Genomic DNA, 19,163 nt, shown 5'->3' with positions numbered 1-19,163 from the left:
TATTGTAAGTAAGTTGAAATTTCTATATTTCATTTTCATTATAATTATTTTGTTTTAATAATACTTCTTTATTTATAATGTCATTCTGTTTTTTGAGATGATAGGAAGGAAGTTCAAGGGCAGGAACATTTTTTCCTGGATGGGAACTGGAATTCCAGACCCTGGGAATGTGTGCAGGACCACACAGACTGGGATCAAATATGGACTGGGATCCTGTGGGTTGGGGCTGCACAGAGTGGGACCATATGGATCAGGACCACACAGACTGGGATTAACTGGACTGGGATCAAATATGGGCTGGGATCACCTGGACGGGGATCACATGGACGGGGATCACATGGAATGGGATCCGGGGGATCAGAACCTTCCAGACCGGGATAGCCTGGAGTGGGATCAAATATGGACTGGGACCATATGGGCTGGGGTCCTATGGATTGGGACCACACAGACTGGGATATACTGAACTGAGATTATATGGACTGGGATCACCTTGACTGGGATCCTATGGAATGGGATTCTAGGGATTGGGACCATATGGATCAGGACCACACAGACTGGGATCAACTTGTATGAGATCAAATATGGTCTGGGACCATTTTTTAAGTAACTTTGTTAGATAGTTTTTATTTCTGTTGTTAATTAAGCTCAGTGAAGTAGCTGCTCGTGTTAAAAAATGCCTGCTGGGATGGGATAACATCCAATGCACACAGGATGACGACACCTGTACAGATCTGCCAACTATCAGCACTCCCCGTCTGAAGGCAGAGTGGACCAAAGCCCAAAAACTGGAGGTGATAAAGAGAAGGAGCCAAAACCACAGCCGAGAAACACACATGCTCTGAAAAGGCAGACCCAAGGAGGGGCCAGGTAGAAGAGTTCCTGCAATATGTAAAGTAGTTTATGGATATGCATGAGGACCTATGAATATGCAACAGGCTGGTGTAAGGGAAAAGGTATTTCAGGGGGATCCCCGAAGGGAACAGGGTGCTCCTGGTGGCCGTAATAACCTTTGCTCCATGGTCCTGGTCTCCCACTGTCCTTTATATTAAAATGGATTTTATATCTGTGGTGTTAAAGTAACTTTGTTATTGTCTTGGTTTGAAAAGCCAAGTGCCTGCTAAGGAAGGCAGGAGCCTCCCCTGGAATGGAAAATGCAAAACCCCTCCCTCTGAATTGTTATCATTTACAAAGTAAGGGGCTGTCGGGCAAAGATATGGGAATATGTATAACAGTTCTTTTCCTGAGAAAAACTAAAAATATAAATGCAGTAGTACAAACAAAAAAAAAAAAAAAACACTAACAGAGTCAGAATACAACCTGACACCCTGTGGGTCAGGGTGTGGGCAGCAGTCCCAGTCAATGGTGGCTGCAGCCCTCCTGCAGTGCCAGCTGTGGTTCTGCTGGAGCAGGGATCCTGGAGAAGGGTGGAGTTTTCCTCTGAAGGTCCAGAGGAGCTGTAGGTGGGCCTGGTCGTCCTCTAGGAATCCAGTGAAGAAGAAAGCTGCTGCTCAGGGAATCCAGTGGAAAAAGACTGATCCTCTGGGAATCCAGAGGGAAAAGGCTTCCAAACCTCAGATTCTATCCAGTTAGAATCACTTGGCTCCTCCCCCTGGGCAGAGCACCTCCCAATGGGATGATGTCATTTTATCAGCCAGGCAGTGACACTCAATGGACCATTAACAGAAGATAATTAATAATTAATGGCCCATTATCAGAAGATACCTCCTGGAGGGAGGATTGGCTGTGGAAGAGATAAACTGCCCAATGAACAGAAGATAACTGCCCCACCTCTGACAGATGGCAAACACAACACACACTTATCTTGCAATCCAGGACCTGTCCTCACTGGCTGTCCCCATTCTCCAGAGTTCATGGTGTCCAGGGAGGCTGCAGCTGCCGGTGCCGGGAACAAACGAGACGGTGCTTGGTGTCAGAAAGCTCCAGAATTCCATTTCTGACCCCCAAAAGACAGGGCAAAGGCAGAGGCATGGGGTTTTTATAGGGAATCCCAGGGATGGAGTTTGGGTTTGGGTCAGGGGAGGAGTTCATAGCAACACAAGAAAGGTGAGATCGAATTCCTGCCTCTTAGCAACAGGGGCACTCCACACAGAACGTGTCCCCAAATCCTAAATTCCCCCTCAAAAACCTGTGAAATGCAGGGACTTTGGACATATTTGATCAATTTATTTCATTTAACCCTGTTTTAGCTGCTTTTAAGGGCTGTAGATGAATCACAGGAAGTTGGAGGTCAAACCAAAAGGAGAAGGAGCCAGGTCTGTTCGCAACACAGATAACTGGGAATGTGGGTAACCAGAGCAGTGCCCAACCTGGTTCAACCAGCAGGGTATGGAGCTGGAGCAGTGCACGAAGCTCTTCCTGCACTTGGGGCACTTGCAGGGCTTCCCTTACCGGTGCCTCCGTTGGTGTTGGATCAAGTTAGAGCTGGTGGAGAAGCTCTTCCCACACTGGGGACACTCATAGGGCATCTCCCCAGTGTGGACGCGCCGGTGGGTGATGACGGTGGAGTTTTGCTTGAATCCCTTCCCACAGTTGGGGCAGCAGAAGGGCCTCTCATCTGTGTGAACCTGATAGTGCTGGAGGAGACAGGACCTGGTCTGAAACCCCTTCCCACACTTGGAACACTCGTAGGGCCTCTCCCCAGTGTGGCTGTTTTGATGCACGATCAGGTTGGATGCTGGCTGAAGCTCCTCCCACATTCCCCCACACATGTGTGGCCGTTCTCCAGTGTGGATCTTCCGGTGCTGGATGAGGTTGTTGAGATGTCTGAAGCTCTTGCCACACTCCCCACACTCGTAGGGCCATTCCCCAGTGTGGGTCCTCTGGTGGCGGATCAGGGTGCAGCTCAGCCTGAAGCTCTTCCCACATTCCCCACACTCGTGGGGCCTCTCCCCGGTGTGGATGTGTCGGTGCATGACAAGATGGGAGTTCTGCCTGAAGCCCTGCCCGCAGTCGGGGCAACGGAAGGGCCTCTCCTCTGTGTGCGTGCGCTGGTGCTTGAGGAGACTGGAGCTGGTCTGAAACCTCTTCCTGCACTGATCACACTCAAAGTGCAGTTCCCCAGTGTGGATCCTCTTGTGTTTGATCAGGGCGGACCTCCCCCTGAAGCTCTTCCCACACTCCAAGCACTTGTGGGGCTTCTCACCATTTTGAATCTGGTCACTGAGCACCAGCTCTAAGCTCTGGCTCGATCTCCGGCCACCTTCCTGGCCCAAGCTGGGTCTTTCACCCTCAGATCCCTGTGATCTGCGTTTGCAACCCTCCTCGTGCGGGATCTCCAAGGCTTTTCCTCCCCATTGGGTTCCTGTGCCAAGGAGCCGCTCAAAACGGCCTCTTCCACCAGGTTCTGCCACGGGGATTTGTCCTCCCTGCTCTCCATGCTCAGCTCCTGATCTGGAGGAGGAAAGACAAAGACAGAATGGGATTTGCCTCCGTGCCACAGGCAAGGGGAAGGAGATTCCTCCAGGGCTGTCCTGCAGCCACGGGCAGTGATGGGCTGGGAGATGGAGCAGCACAGAGGGGAAAGAGGCACTGACTTCATCCTCACCTGCCGCAGTGTCCTGGGGCATCTTCCTCTTCCTCGCAGCCTCCCAGGGCTTGACAATGGCAAATCCTGGTGTGGGGAAACCAAGGGTTGAGCACATGGACTTTGAAAGTCCCTCTGCCCAAGTTCATCTCTACAAGTCACCAGCAATCTGGGCTCCAGAAAAACCTTCCATAAACTAAGGTTCAGCCCTGAAAAAGTCTCCCAGGAGTTCCCTGTCTCTGCTCCCTCCCCTTTGCTCTTCAGGGCTCCCCCCGTGTCCCAGGAGCTGGGGGTCACGCTTGGGTTGGGGGTCCCCCTTCTCCTTGGTGCCCACCCTGCCCAGGCTGCCGGCAGTCCCAGCAATCCCAAAAGCTCCCCCCTCTTCGCTCTCCCCATTCCAGGATGCTGGAGCTGTTTGGGCTCCCAGGCTCCCTTTCCCCTCATTCTCTGCTCGGGGTGCAGGGGCTCCAAGCAGTCCCCCCTGCCCCTCTCCAGGTCTTGAGGATCCTGCCAATAGCAGCGCTCCCCCCTCTCAGGGCTCCCCACTTTGGGCTCCTGGGGGACACAGGGCTCTGCTCCTTCAGGTTGCCTCTGCCGGCAGCCGCCACCGCCACCCCACAATGTCCCCCCAAGGGGCCTTTTCTACTCAAGCCTTGGACTTCTTCATTCTCCAAACATCCTGCCCCCAAAAAAACCCAACTGGGAGTGACAGGGAGGGACTGGGAACATGCTGGGGTGATTGGGAACAACTGGGCTTATACTGGGATACACTGGGATCATGCTGGAAGTAACTGGGATCATATTGGCATTGAGTGCGACCACACTGAGGCTGACTGGGAGTGGTTCTCAACAAATGGGATCATACTGGAAGGAACTGGGACTGACTGGGAACATGCTGGAGGGAACTGGGCTACACTCACATATACTGGGAGGGAATGGAACAAAAGTGAGGGTCAAAGAGAGCAACTGGAACCATGTGGAGCACAACTGCTTCATACTGGCAGGGACTGGGAGCACACTGGGTCAGCTTTGGATCATACTGGGAGGGAATGGACTAATACTGGGAGTATCTGAGGGTGAGTAGGAACACACCCTGCACAGCATCCCCCATACTGGGCCTTGACTGGGAGAAACTGGGAGCATGCTGGGAGGAAATGGCATCGTACTGCTACTGACTGGGTTGATCTAGGAAGCAACTGGAACCCTGCTGGAGGCTGCTGGGACCATACTGGGAGAGACTGGAAGCAACTGGGATTATACTGGAACCACACTGGGAGGGCTGGCATGTGACTGGGATCAAACTGGGGTTGAAAGGGAGTGACTGGGATCACACTTTGGGCCACTGGGAGCAACTGAGAGAAGATGGGATCATGCTGCAAGCAAACTGGAGCAACTGGGAAGGACTGGATGCATGCTGGAGGCAACTGGGATATTCTGGGCATGACTGGGGGGTCATACAGGGATAGCTAACACCTTACTGGGGCCACTAGCAGTGCCTGGAAATGGCTAAAGACATGCTGGGGATACTGGGATATACTGGGAGTGTTTGTAACCATACTGGAGGGACTGGAATCCCACTGGGAACAACTGGGACCATGCTGGGGGCAACTGGGAGTGAGTGGGACCATGCTGGGAGGGACTGGGATCATCTGGGGACTAGAGCAGGGGCAACTGGGACCATACTGGGAGTGTCTGTAACCATAAAGGAGTGATGGAAGCCCACTGGGAACAGCTGGGCCCATGCTGAGAGAAAATGGTATCATACTGGGGGTACTGGCATCAGACTGGGAGCTACAGGAATTCGATGGCAAGTGACTGGGATCATACTGGGAGTGGCTACAATCAGACTGGGATTATACTGGGCGTGAATGGAACCTGACTGGGTGTTACTGGGAGCTACTGGGCCCATGCTGGGAGACAACTGGGGACAGAATTGCAGAAACTGGGATCAACTGGGAGAAAACTGGGGGTAAGTGAACCACGCTGAGATAACTGGGTTTGCCTGGCAATGACTACGAGAATGTTCAAGGCACCTGGGATATACTGGAAATGACTGAGACCATATAGGTGGTGACTGGGACCAGACTGGGAGCCACTGGGAATGTGTTGGGAACAACTCGGGGCAAGTGGGAGTTACTGGGGCTCCGCTGGGAGAGACTAGGATCATACTGGGAGTGACTAGGAGTATGCTAGGGGACAACTGGTGGAACTGGGAACATACTGGATGAATGTGGGAAGGACTGTGAGCAACAGCGACCGTGCTGGAAGCAAATTGCATGATCATAAGGAATGATTGGGAGGGACTGGGCTCATACAGGGAACAACAAGGATCCTGAAAGGAATGAGGGGAAGCGTCGAGGCTCCTAATGGGAGGAACTGGGCTCACAGTGGGACTAACTGGACTCATATTGGGACGGACTCTGCTCATACTGGGAGCAGCCACTGCCGGCACTGGCACCCCTGAACCCCTTTCCCAGCCATCCCGCCCCTCCATCCCCAGCACCCCCCATTGCCGGGGTCCCCGCATTCCCAGAGGTCCCCCCCTCTCGGGGTCCCCGCTTTGCCTTTCTGGGGCTCTCCTCTCTCTGGGACTCGTCCTCTTCCTCCCTCCCTCCTCCTCCTCCCCCATTCCCAAAGGCCGAACCCTGAGGGGAAAGGGGGCGAGGAAAGGGCGGGAACCGTGAGGGGAAAGGGGCAGGGCCAAGGGGACCCGCGGTTCTAAAAGGGCCCGGTTTGGTTTAAAATCACCCAAAAGGGCCTCAAATGCAGGCGATATCCACCAGGTTTGGTCTAAAATCAGCCAAAGGGGCCCTAAAATACACTCTAAATTCACATGGTTTGGCTTGAAATCAGCTAAATGGCATTAAAAATATCCAAATGGGTCTAAAATCCAACCAAAAGGGCCTAAAATTTCCCTAAATGTTTTAAAACCCACACACAATGGCCTAAAATCACCCTTTAATCTGTCAAATGTACCTAAAATCCACCATGAAATAACCTGGTTTTTCATTAAATCACCCAAATGGGACTAAAATCAACCCAAAAATCCACACGGTTTTGCCTGAAGTCACCCAAACTTGCCTGGAACCAACACAAGGCAACCTAAAATCACCCTAAAATGGCTTGGTTTGACCTAAAAACATAAAAATCCAATGAAATGTGCCCAAAAGCTCCAAAAAAGGGGACTGAAATCACCCATGAAAGAATGAGGTTCACCCATATGGACCTAAAATCAGACAAAGTGATCTGAAATCCACCCTCTAAAACCCTGTCCAGTTTAACCTAAAATCACCCAAATGCATACAAACCAACATGGGCCTAAAAACATCCAAAGGGATCTAAAATTCCCCATGAAACCCCACCAGATTCAGCCCAAAATCAGCCAAAGGGGCCTAAAATGCACCCTGGAAGGCTGGGAATGCCTGCCAGGGATCTGAACCCACCCTAAACCTGCCCAGGCTGGCCCAAAATGCCCCCAAGGGGCCGAGCCTGAGGCCAAGCCCGGGATGGGCTCAGGGCTGGCTCCGGGCCCTCCTCGCTCGGGCACTTTTGGCCGCGGCCCCGGACGGGCCTGGGCGGGACTGGGAGGGCTGGGCAGGACAGGGGGAGTCTGCTGGGAGTTTGGGGGAGTTATTGGGGTTTTTGGAGAGAATTATTGGGTTGGGGGAGTTGGGGAAATTTGGGGGTTTTAGGTTTTGGGGGTTTGGCTTTTGGAGTTTCTTACAGGAACTTTTGTGGGGGGTGTTTTTATGGGGGTTTTGGAAGTTTTTTTGAAATTTTTGGGGTTTTAATTTTAGGAGGAGTTATTGGGCTTTTTTGGGACTTTTGTTGGGAGGTGGTCGTGTGGGGATTTTTCGTTCTTGCCAAGGTTTCTTTACCTCTTGGTAGGATTTTGTGTGACTTTTTATGGTTTTGGGGACATCTGCGGAGGATTTCTGGAGTTTAATTGGGATTTTGGGGGGGGTTGTTGGGATTTCAAGACACTTTGTGGGCTTTTATTGGGATTCAAGGGTGTTCTAACAGGATTTTGTGAGATTTAATTGGGATATCATGGGTTTTATTGGGACTTTTGGGGGTTTTAAGGAGATTTTGGTGCCTCTCAGCCTTTCCCCACACCCAGGGTCATCCCACAGACCAGCCAAGGCCCCACAAAATTCCACTAAAAACCCCCAAAGACCCCCCCCGAATTACAATAGGATCCTCCAAAACCCCAGAGAATCCCACAAAATCCCAGTGGAACCCACCAAAATTTAAAAATACTACCAAAAATTTCAATGAATACCCCCCAAAAACCAACCCCACTGCAAAACCCCACTAAAATCCCTAAAAATCCAAAGCTCCCCAAATCTACACAACCCCCCCAAAACCCAATAATTCCCCCCTGAACAACAAAATCCCCAAAAGTCCAAAAAAGCCACCACCAGATCCCTAAAAACCCTCCCAAAATCCCCAAAAAATCCCCCCAACCCCCCCCCAGACTCACTGGGGCCATCCTGGATCAGGGGACACCGGGTGGTGGAACAGGAGCCACTTGAGGGGGACCCTTGGAGCTTTTTGGGGCGGGGGCACCATGGGAGACCACCCAAAACACGCGGGGGAACCCCTGCTGTGCCCCCTCTCCCCGAAACCCCCACACCCCGGTTCAGGGTGGGCCTGGGACCCCCAGGACCCCCAAATCTCCCCCAGGTCCCCTCCAGGAACCCCAAACCCCCCAGAGCCCCCCAGGGTTGGCTCAGGACCCCCTGAGAGCCCCCAGACCCCAATCGGGCCCAGACCAGGATGCCCCCTGAGACCCCCCCAGACCCTTCCCAAAACCCCACCCAGGACCCTTCCAGATCCCTCCCCAAACCCAACTCAGGCTCCCCCAGACCCCCCCCATCCTCCCGGGACCTCTCCACAAAACCCCCCCAACCCACCCAAAGCCCCCCCAGGACCCTCCCCCGATCCCCCCTCAGGTCCCTCCCGAACCTGTGCCGAGCCCAGCGGGTCCCGCCGCCGCCGGGGAACGGGGCGCAGCTTCTGGCTCGCCTCTGATTGGCCGGAGCGGCGCGGAAAAGGCGGGCGTTGCTGAGGGGAGCCGCACTGTGATTGAATGGTTCGGGATCGTGCAGCGCGGCCATTGGTTGATGGGGGGCGGTGCGCGCTGCTATTGGCTGGGAGCCCGCGCACGCGGCCGCGGCGGGAGATTGCGAGAGGAGAGCGACAGAGGAGGAGGTGAGGTGGGGTCGGGGAGAAACTGGGGGGCTTTGGGGCGGGTTTGGGGAGAAATGGGGGATTTTTGGGGGTGTTGACGGAAAATAGGGAGGTGTGAGGTAGGTTTGGGGGGGAATGAGGGGGTGTGAGGGGGCTTTGGTTGGTCTGAACCTGCTTTCGGAAGCTTGGGTGAGGCTTGAGAGGGTCTGGAGCTTTCTCAGGTGGGTTTAGGGGGATCTGAGGGGAATTGGGAGGGTCTGTGCGGATTTTGGTGGATTGTGAGGGAATCTGGGGGGCGTCTGGGGTGAATTTGGGGGAATCTGAGGAGATTTCCTAGGGTTTGGGGGGAATTGAGGGGTCTGAGGGGGATTTGGGACAGTCTGATGGATTTGGGGGGGGTCTCAGGTGGGTCTGGGATGAATTTAGAGGAGAGCTGGGTGGGTCTGAGCGTCCTGGGGAGCGTTTGGGAGTCCGGAGTGGTCCTGGGCCAACCTTGGGGGGGCTCCGGGGGGTTTGGGGTTCCTGGAGTGGTCCTGAGGGATATTTGGGCGTCCCAAGGGGTCCCAGGCCCACCCTGAACCGGAGTCTGGGTGTCTCGGGGAGGGGGCGCAGCAACCTCAGGAGGAGGTTCCCCCTCCCCAGTTTTGGGGGGTCTCCCATGGTTCTCCCCTCCCCAAAAAGCTCAGAGGGTCCCCTGAAGTGGCTCCTGTTCCACCGGCTGGTGCCCCCCAGTCCAGGAGTGTGGGAGTTTCTGGGGGGATTTGTGGTTATTTTGGGAGAGTTTTGAGAAGGTTTTTGGGGATTAGGGGCTGGCTTTTTTAGGCTTTGGGAGATTTTATTGGGAGTTTTGGGGGAATTATTGGGTTTTGGGGGGGATTACAGGATTTTGGGGTGTTTTGTGGATTTGGGGGGTTTTGGATTTTGGTGGATTTCAAGAGGGTTTTGGGGGGTTTCTTGGAGTTGGATTTATTGAAATTTTTGTGAGTTTTTTAAAATTTTGGTGGGTTCCACTGCGAATTTGTGGGATTCTCGGGGGTTTTGGAGGGTATTTTGGGATTTTTTGTGATGTTAGGTCAATGTAGGTGATTTCTGTCAAGACGGGATGGATTTTAGGCTCATTTGGGTGATTTTAGGCCAAAGCAGGTACATTCAGGGTGGATTTGAAGCCCATTTTGGAGATTAAGGATTGATTTTAGGCCATTTGAGGGAAGTGTAAACAAGTTTGGGAAATTTTGGGCCCCTTTGGTTGGATTTTAGACCCCTTTGGATAATTTTAATCCTGTTTGGCTGATTTTAGGCCAAACCTGGTGGATTTCAGCTGCATTTGAGGCCCTTTTTGGGTGATTTTAAAGCAAACCGGGCCCTTTTAGAACCGCGGGTCCCCTTGGCCCGGCCCCTTTCCCCTCACGGTTCCCGCCCTTTCCTCGCCCCCTTTCCCCTCAGGGTTCGGCCTTTGGGAATGGGGGAGGAGGAGGAGGGAGGGAGGAAGAGGCCGAGGGACAGCAGGAAACAGCTGGAGCAGGAGAGAGGGAATCCTGAAGTCGTTGCAGCCCCGGGATCATTGTCCCGCATCCCGCAGGTGCCCGGGGAGGGGGAGCTCGGCCCAAATCTGCCAGGGGGTGCCTGGGTTTGGGGTTTTTTGTGGGGGATGTTTGGAGCTGGCAGGGCTCCAAAGCCGAGCCGCAGATGGCCCTCGGGGGGACATCGGGGGTCCCCGGGAGGTGTTTCTGGAGGGTCCTGGTGCCTTCAGGGGCTGCTCCCACTATAAGCCCAGTTGGGCCCTCCATGTGCTTCCAGTTTCCTTGGCACTCCCAGTATGAGCCCAGTCTCTCCCAGCAGGGCCCCAGTCACTCCCACTCTCCTCCAGCATATTCCCAGTCGCTCCCAGTTTGGTCCCAGTCACCACCCATATGGTTTCAGGCACACCCAGCACATCCCAGTTGCCCTGAACATTCTTGTAGTCATTCCCAGGCACTCCCAGTTACCTCAGTGTGGCTCCCTTGCCCCCAGTATTACTCCAGTTGCTCCCAGTTCCTCTAACTCTGTCCCCAGTTGTCTCCCAGCATGGGCCCAGGAGCTCCCAGTAATCCCCAGTCAGGGTCCAATCACACCCACTCTAATCCCAGTCTGATTGTAGCCACTCCCAGTATGATCCCAGTCACTTGCCGTCGAATTCCTGTAGCTCCCAGTCTTATGCCAGTGCCCCCAGTGTGATCCCAGTGACTCCCTGTCTCTCCCAGTATATCCCAGTCAGCCACAGCATGCTCCCAGTCGCTGCCACTTTCTCCCAGTTGCTTTCAGCACAATTCCAGTTGCTCACAGCTACTCCTTGTCAATCCCAGTATGATCCGAGTTGCTCCCAGCATAATTCCAGATGTTCCCACTTCCTGCCATTATGATCCCAGTTGCTCCAAGAATAATCCCAGTCCCTCTCAGCAGGGTCCCAGTCATGCCCAGTTGCCTCCAGAGTAGATTCAGTTTCCCCAAGCATTGTCTCAGTTGACCCCAGCATGATCCCAGCTGTTCCCAGTGTGGTTCCAGTCCCCCCAGTATGGTTAGAGACGCTCCCAGTATGTTTTAGTTACCTCAGAATGATCCGAGTCTTACCCAGTTACTCCCAGTTTGCTCTAGCATAATCCCAGTTTCTATCTGTTGCTCAAAGTGTGGTCCCAGTTGCTCCCAGTATGATCCCAGTTTCCCCGGTTGTAGTCTTAGTCCTCTCATCATGGTTCCAGTACCTTGCAGCTCATCCAAGTTGCTCCCAGTATGTTCACATTTTCCTCCCAGCATGGGCACATAAACTCCCAGTAACCCCCAGTCAGGATCCATTCACACCCAGTATAATCCCAGTATGATGGTATCCACTCCCAGTATGATCCCAGTCACTTGCAGGCTAATCCCAGTTGCTCCCAGGCAGCTCCCAGTCTGATGCCAGTGCCCCCAGTGTGATCCCAGTTTCTCCCAGTATGGGCCCAGCTGTTTCCAGTGTGCTTCCATCACTCCTTTATGGTTACAGACACTCCCAGTATGGTCCCAGTTGAACCCAGGTGCCCATACTCTAGTCCCAGTCACTCCCAGTTGCCCCCAGTGTGGTCCCAGTTATTCCCAGTGTGGTTCCGGTCCCTCCAGTATGGTTACAGACACTTCCAGTATATCCCAGTTGCCCCCAGCATGTCTGTAGTTATTTCCAGCCACTGCCAGTGGCCCCAGTAAGGTGTTAGTTATCCCAGTTGACCAGAATATCCCAGTTGCCTCCAGCATGCATCCAGTCCTTCCCAGTTGCTCCAGTTTGCTTGCAGTGTGATCCCAGTTTCTCTCAGTTGCTCCCAGTAGCCCAAAGTGTGATCCCAGTATGCTTCAGTTTGATCCCAGTCACATGCCAGCCCTCCCAGTGTGGTCCCAGTATAATCCCAGTTGCTTCCAGTCTCTCTCAGTATGGTCCCAGCTGCCTCCAGCATGGTTCCAGTTGCTTCCTGGATCAACCCCGTCAGTCCCTGTATGATGCCATTTGCTCCCAGTTGCTCCCAGTCAGGCCCAGTATGGGGGATGCTGTGCAGGGTGTGTTCCCAGTCACTCTCAGACACTCCCAGTATTAGTCCATTCCCTCCCAGTATGATCCAAAGATGACCCAGTGTGCTCCCAGTCCCTGCCAGTATGAAGCAGTTGTGCTCAACATGGTTCCAGTTTCTCTATTTCACCCTCATTTTTGTTCCCAGTATCTGTGAGTGTAGCCCAGTTCCCTCCAGCATGTTCCCAGTCAGTCCCAGTTCCTTCCAGTATGATCCCATTTGGTCAGAACCACTTCCAGTAAGCCTCAGTGTAGTGGCACTCAGTGCCAGTACGATCCCAGTTACTTCCAGCATGATCCCAGTGTATCCCAGTATAAGCCCAGTTGTTTCCAGTCACCCCCAGCATGCAGCCCATCGCCCACAGATGGGTTTTTTTGGGGGCAGGATGTTTGGAGAATGAAGAAGTCCAACTTCAGTGGAAAAGGCCCCTTGGGGGGGACATCGGGGGGTGGCGGTGGCGGCTGCTGGCAGAGGGAGCCTGGAGGAGCAGAGCCCTGTGTCCCCCAGGAGCCCAAAGTGGGGAGCCCAGAGAGGGGGGAGCGCCGCCATTGGCAGGATCCTCAAGACCTTGGAGAGGGGCAGGGGGGACTGCTTGGAGCCCCTGCAGCCCCGAGCAGAGAATGAGGGGAGAAGGGAGCCTGGGAGCCCAAACAGCCCCGGCATCCCGGAATGGGGAGAGCGAAGAGGGGGGAGCTTTTGGGATTGCTGGGACTGCCGGCAGCCTGGGCAGGGTGGGCACCAAGGAGAAGGGGGACCCCAAGCCAAGCATGACCCCCAGCTCCTGGGACACGGGGGGAGCCCTGAAGAGCAAAGGGGAGGGACCAGGGACAGGGAACTTCTGGGAGGCTTTTTCAGGGCTGAACCTTGGTTTATGGAAGGTTTTTCTGGAGCCCAGATTGCTGGTGACTTGTAGAGATGAACTTGGGCAGAGGGACTTTCAAAGTCCACGTGCTCAACCCTTGGTTTCCCCACACCAGGATTTGCCATTGTCAAGCCCTGGGAGGCTGCGAGGAAGAGGAAGATGCCCCTGGACACTGCGGCAGGTAAGGAGGAAGTCAGTGCCTGTTTCCCTCTCTGTGCTGCTCCATCTCCCAGCCCAGCACGGCCCCCAGCTGCAGGACGGCACCACTGCTGGTGCCGTCCTGCTGAAGTTGCCCTGGGGGTCAGAGGCAAATCCCATCCTGTCCTTGTCCTTCCTCCCCCAGAGCAGGTGCTGAGCATGGAGAGGAGGTAGGACAAATCCCCGCGGCAGAACCTGGTGGAAGAGGCCGTTTTGAGCGGCTCCACGGCGCAGGAACCCAGCGAGGAGGAAAAGCCCTGGAGATCCCGCACGAGGAGGGGCTGCAAACGCAGGTCGCAGGGATCTGAGAGTGAAAGACCCAGCCTGGGCCAGGAAGGCGGCCGGAGATCGAGCCAGAGCTCGGAGCTGGTGGTCAATGAGCAGGTTCAAAATGGGGAGAAGCCCCATAATTGCTTGGAATGTGGGAAGAGCTTCAGGTGGAACTGCCACCTGATTGAGCACCAGAGAATCCACACTGGAGAGAGGCCCTATGAGTGTGGGGAGTGTGGGAAGAGCTTCAGCTGGAGCTCTAGCTTGTTCCACCACCAGAAGACCCACACTGAGGAATGTCCCTACGAGTGTGATTAGTGCAGGAAGAGGTTTGAGACCAGCTCTGGTCTCCTCCAGCACCAGCGCACGCACACAGATGAGAGGCCGTTCCGCTGCTCGGACTGCGGGCAAGGCTTCAGGCACAACTCCCATCTTGTCATGCACCGACAAATCCACACTGGGGAGAGGCCCTATGAGTGTGAGGAATGTGGGAAGAGCTTCAGCCGGCGCTCTACCCTGATCCGCCACCGGAGGACCCGCACTGGGGAACGGCCCTACAAGTGTGGGGAGTGTGGGAAGAGCTTCAGACAGAGTGGCGGCCTGATTCAGCACCAGAACATCCACACTAAGGATCGGCCACACAGGTGTGGGAAATGTGGGAAGAGCTTCAAACAGCATTTCTTCCTTATCGTCCACCAAAAGACCCACACTGGGGAGAAACCCTACAAGTGTGATAAATGCAGGAAGACATTTAAGACCAGCTCCAGTCTCCTCCAGCACTATCAGGTTCACACAGAGGAGAGGCCCTTCTGCTGCCCTGACTGCAGGAAGGGATTTAAGGTAAAGTGCACCCTCATCACCCACCGGCGCATCCACACCGGAGAGAAGCCCTATGAGTGTGAGGAGTGTGGGAAGAGCTTCTCACAGCGCTCTCACTTGAACAAACACCAACGGAGCCACGAGTAAGGGAAGCGCTGTGAGCGCCCCAAGTGCAGAAAGAGCTTCATGCGCTGCTCCAGCTCTATCCCCCACTGGAGGAGCCATGTTGGGCAGAGCCCTGGTCACCCACATTCCCTGTGATCCGTGTTGGGAACACACCTGGCTCCTTCTCCTTTTGGTTTGGTCTTAATTTTTCTCTGCTCTATCTTCATCCCTTAAAAAAAGCCCAAACAGGTTTAAATGAAGGAAATTGACCAAAAATATTTGAAGTTCCACAATTTCACAGGCAGTTTAGGGGAATTTAGGACCTGGGACGCATTCTGTGTGGGGTGCCCCTGTTGCTAAGAGGCAGGAACTTGATCTCACCCTCCTTGTCTTGCTAAGATCTCCTTCCTTTACCCAAACCCCAACTCCATCCCTTGGATACCCTATAAAAACCCCATGTCTCTGCCTTTGCCCTGTCTTTTGGGGGTCAGAAATGGAATTCTGGAGCTTTCTGACACCAAGCACTGTCTCGTTTGTTCCTGGCACCGGCAGCTGCAGCCTCCCTGGACACCATGAACTCTGGAGAATGGGGACAGCCAGTGAGGACAGGTCCTGGATTGCAAGATAAGTGTGTGTTGTGTTTGCCATCTGTCAGAGGTGGGGCAGTTATCTTCTGTTCATTGGGCAGTTTTCTTTATCTCTTCCAAACCAATCCTCCCTCTAGGAGGTATCTTCTGATAATGGGCCATTAATTATTAATTATCTTCTGTTAATGGTCCCTTGAGTGTCACTGCCTGGCTGATAAAATGACATCATCCCATTGGGAGGTGCTCTGCCCAGGGGGAGGAGCCAAGTGATTCTAACTGGATAGAATCAGGTTTGGAACACCATAGCAGCCTTTTCCCTCTGGATTCCTAGAGGATCAGCCTTTTTCCTCTGGATTCCCAGGAAGACCAGGCCCATCTACAGCTCTGGACCTTCAGCGGAAAACTCCACCCTTCTCCAGGATCCCTGCTCCAACAGAGCCACACCTGGCACTGCAGGAGGGCTGCAGCCACCATTGACTGGGACTGCTGCCCACACCCTGACCCACAGGGTGTCAGGTCCTGTTCCAACTCTGTCAGTGGTTTTTGTTTTTTTTTTGTTTGTACTACTGCATTTGTATTTTTAGTTTTCTTTAAAAAAGAACTGTTATTCCCATTCCCATATCTTTGCCCGACAGCCCCTTACTTTCTAAATAACAATTCAGAGGGAGGGGTTTTGCATTTTCCATTCCAGGGGAGGCTCCTGCCTTCCTTAGCAGAAACCTGGCTTTTCAAACCAAGACAATAACAAAGTTACTTTAACACCACAGATATAAAATCCATTTTAATAGCTGTGAAAAGCCAATATTATAATATGTATCCATAACAATAGTGACCTTAAAAACCTGGGGGTAAGAAGCTTTCGGGGAGGGGAATTCCCAGTAAGGGGAGCAAAATTCCCAGTACTTGGACTGGGCCATGGGACTGACATCTACCATCACTCAGCGAGAGGTTTATTGTTATGAATACACATTATAATATTGGCTTTTCACAGATATTAAAATGCATTTTATATGTGTGATGTTAAAGTAACTTTGTTGTAAAGATATACTTTTTATTTCTGCTGTTAATAAAGCTTCATGAAATGACTGCTTGTGTTTAAATGCCTGCTGGGATGGGATAACATCCAATGCACACAGGATGAGAACACCTGTACAGATCTGCCAACTATCAGCACTCCCCATCTGAAGGCAGAGTGGTCCAAGGCCCAAAAACTGGAGGTGATAAGAATGGACTAAAACCACAACCAAGGAATCTGCATGCTCTGAAAAGGCAGATCTAAGGAGGAGCCATGCTAAACAGTTCTTGGAACGTGTAAACTAGTTTGGGGAAAAGTTTGCTATGCATAAGGGTCTATGAATATGCAACAGGCTGATGTAAGGGAAAAGGAATTTCAGGGGGATCCCCAAAGGTAACAGGGTGCTCCTGGCTGAGTGCCAAGATGCACCCGGCCGTAATAACCTTTGCTCCATGGTCCTGGTCTCCCATTGTCCTTTTTTAAACTTTTGACATTATCAGAGGAGAGTGAACGTGTTTTTCATGGGAGGGAGTTTTGAAGAGCTGCAAGTGGCTAATCTGCCTGCAACAAGGACCATTCCACGGGCTCTTGTTGCTTTCCCGACACGTCTGCTGCAGCTCGTGGAGGGTGAAGCCCTGGAGGCTCCTTAGGGGCGGTTATGGGCAATTGCAGGCAGCGCCTCGATGCCCTGGATCAGCGGTGCCCCCTCCTGGGAACCCCCACGTTTTCCAGTTTCTGTGAAGCTGCCTGTGGCTGCTCTCTTTGCATCAAGCCTGGCAGCAGACACACCTTCAGAGGCTTCGTCCTCTGCGTCAGCGTCTGCGTTGGACCCTGCGACCGGCCTGTCCTTCCGTGGAGGTGACGCAGCTTGACAGCTGATTGCAGGCGCCTCCCGGCTGACCGCTTCGAAATTCGGTGTTTTTCTGGGACACAGCGTTTTTCACAGGCCCATTTGCATTTGGTCGGGGGCTTCTCACTGGGGCTCGGAACGCCTGACTCCCTCTGCAGGTGCCAGCGCCGTGGGGGAGGTGGCTCCCTGAGGTGCTGTCTCTGGCCAAGGCCTGGAGGGGGTGAGGGTAGTGCCGAGGAGCAGAGATCAGGAGCACTGTTGGTTGCATCACCGCGGCAGGAGGCGCAGGGGACGGCAGACATTGCTCGCTTGTTCTGGGGAATGAGGACGCCCAGATCTGGAATGAAGATCCCCAGGAAAGCTTCTCCTTACCAGCAGCCATCATGTGCCGGTGGTTCTGGGGGGAGGGGGAGGAGGCGTTCGGTCACTCCTGCTGCCAAGGCACTGGCAGCATGGTGGAGGCGGGCTGTGAGAACAAAGGTCCCGCCCCGCGGGCTGGGTCTGGGCTGTTTGGCTCGTTTCTCTGGGCCAGGGCCTCTGCCACGCTCGCAGCTGAGTTTGGGGGCTTTGATCCCCCTGCCTGGACCCAGGCCACTGTTCTGTGGGCCGGGTCTGGGGTCCTTGGTCCACCCACCAGGACCAGGGCCAGGGCCCCCGCAGTGTCCTAGCACCCGCTGTTGCTGTTTCCCTTTCTAAGAAAAAGAAAAAGAAATTAATAAATACAATAAAAAAGTGGAAAGAGCTAGCTAGCTCAAAGTGCTGGAAAGCCACAAGTCAGCCTCAGCCCAAGTGGTTCAATTAAGGGCTGTGGCTAGGGCAGAATTTTTTTCAATATTGTTTGATAATTATCAATGGATTTCTAAATAATTGTTGATGATTTTTCTTTAGCAGTTCTTTGTTTCAGGATTCTGCAAATCTGTTTCAGGGCCAAAAGGGACCTTTCAGAGATGTCAAAGAGCAACATCTCCAGTCAATGGACCTTCTCCTGATACTCAGCTGTTTGAATTTGAAACAGTGAACTTTTTTGCATTGTAGTTTGGGTTTCTGATAATGTAAGCCTTTTGTTAGTGATATGATAGAAGTTGATGTTCTACAGGTAAAGAATCTCCTTGATCATTCCACATCAGCACTTGATTGAGGTTTTGATTGGCAACAGATAAAAACCTCCCGAGACGTGTTTGTTCTCTCTTCTGCATGGGCCCAGCAGAAGAATTACAAACACAGTTTCTTTTTATTTTTAAGTAAATAAAAAAGGGTGAAATATGGCAGTCATATTTTCTGGAAAAATCCCCTTGCCAGGATTTTTCCCCTGGGAAGCTGAGAAGCCTCAGAGAAAAAGGAAAACAATATTATCTCCTTTGCTTCTCCTGTGTTTTGCTGCTTTGGAATGTGGTTGGAGACGGTTTATCCAACAGGTGGTTGTTTCATTGGTTTCTGCTGTGAGCTTTTACTTATTGGCCAATTACAGACAAGCTGTGTCAAGGCTCTGGAAAGAGTCACAAGTTTTTCATTAGTATCCTTTAGCCTTCTGTAAGTATCCTTTCTGTATTCTTTAGTATAGTTTAGTTTAGTATCCTTTAATAAAATATAGTATCATAAAATAAAACATTGGGCTTCTAAGAACAAAGAGTCAGATCCATCATTCCTTCCTTCGTCTGGGAACCCCACAAATACAAGACTATATAACAAAGTTACTTTAACAAATGGTCCCAGCCCATATTTGATCCCAGTCCAGTTAATCCCAGCCTGTGTGGTCCTGATCCATATGGTCCCAGTCCATATTTGGTCCCAGTCCATATTTGATCCTAGCCCATAACTGATCCCAGTCTGTGTGGTCCTGCACACACTCCCAGGGTCAGGAATTCCAGTTCCCAGCCAGTAAAAAAATGTTCCTGCTCTTGAATTTCTTTCCTATCCTCTCAACTATTCATAATAAAATTATAAATCAATATTTTAAAATTACATACCAAGAAATACCTTTTAAAGTTAACTCAATAACTAATGTATTTGAGATAAAAAAATAAAAAAACTAACACACCTTAGTTAACAATTCATATTACAAATATACTAAACACAAAACCAAACACCACTATAATTTCTCATACATTTTAACCAAACAATTAAACTTTAATAACATCCCTAGGTACTCTG

The 19,163-nt window shown here is 52.4% G+C and overlaps 2 protein-coding genes and 1 pseudogene across 2 annotated transcripts in view; 2 read left to right on the top strand and 1 right to left on the bottom strand.

Moving 5' to 3' along the window:
- Nucleotides 1-15,251, top strand: part of LOC115485538 (zinc finger protein 436-like) — a 24,795-nt gene extending 9,544 nt beyond the window's left edge. Inside the window, exons 2-4 of the mRNA XM_050984185.1 lie at nt 10,181-10,316; nt 13,284-13,349; nt 13,512-15,251. Of these exons, the coding sequence (XP_050840142.1) occupies nt 14,075-14,602 (528 nt within the window). The 5' untranslated portion in view covers nt 10,181-10,316; nt 13,284-13,349; nt 13,512-14,074 and the 3' untranslated portion in view covers nt 14,603-15,251. The remainder of the gene's footprint in view (nt 1-10,180; nt 10,317-13,283; nt 13,350-13,511) is intronic.
- LOC103824723 (zinc finger protein 420-like) overlaps nt 1-19,163 on the top strand; it is a 210,159-nt gene that overhangs the window by 9,591 nt on the left and 181,405 nt on the right. The window lies entirely within an intron of this gene.
- Nucleotides 331-19,163, bottom strand: part of LOC103824895 (zinc finger protein 208-like) — a 193,029-nt pseudogene continuing 174,196 nt past the window's right edge.

This window comes from Serinus canaria, chromosome 25, assembly GCF_022539315.1.
Source record: "Serinus canaria isolate serCan28SL12 chromosome 25, serCan2020, whole genome shotgun sequence".
Classification (NCBI taxonomy): domain Eukaryota; kingdom Metazoa; phylum Chordata; class Aves; order Passeriformes; family Fringillidae; genus Serinus; species Serinus canaria.
This window is presented reverse-complemented; position numbering and strand designations above follow the sequence as displayed.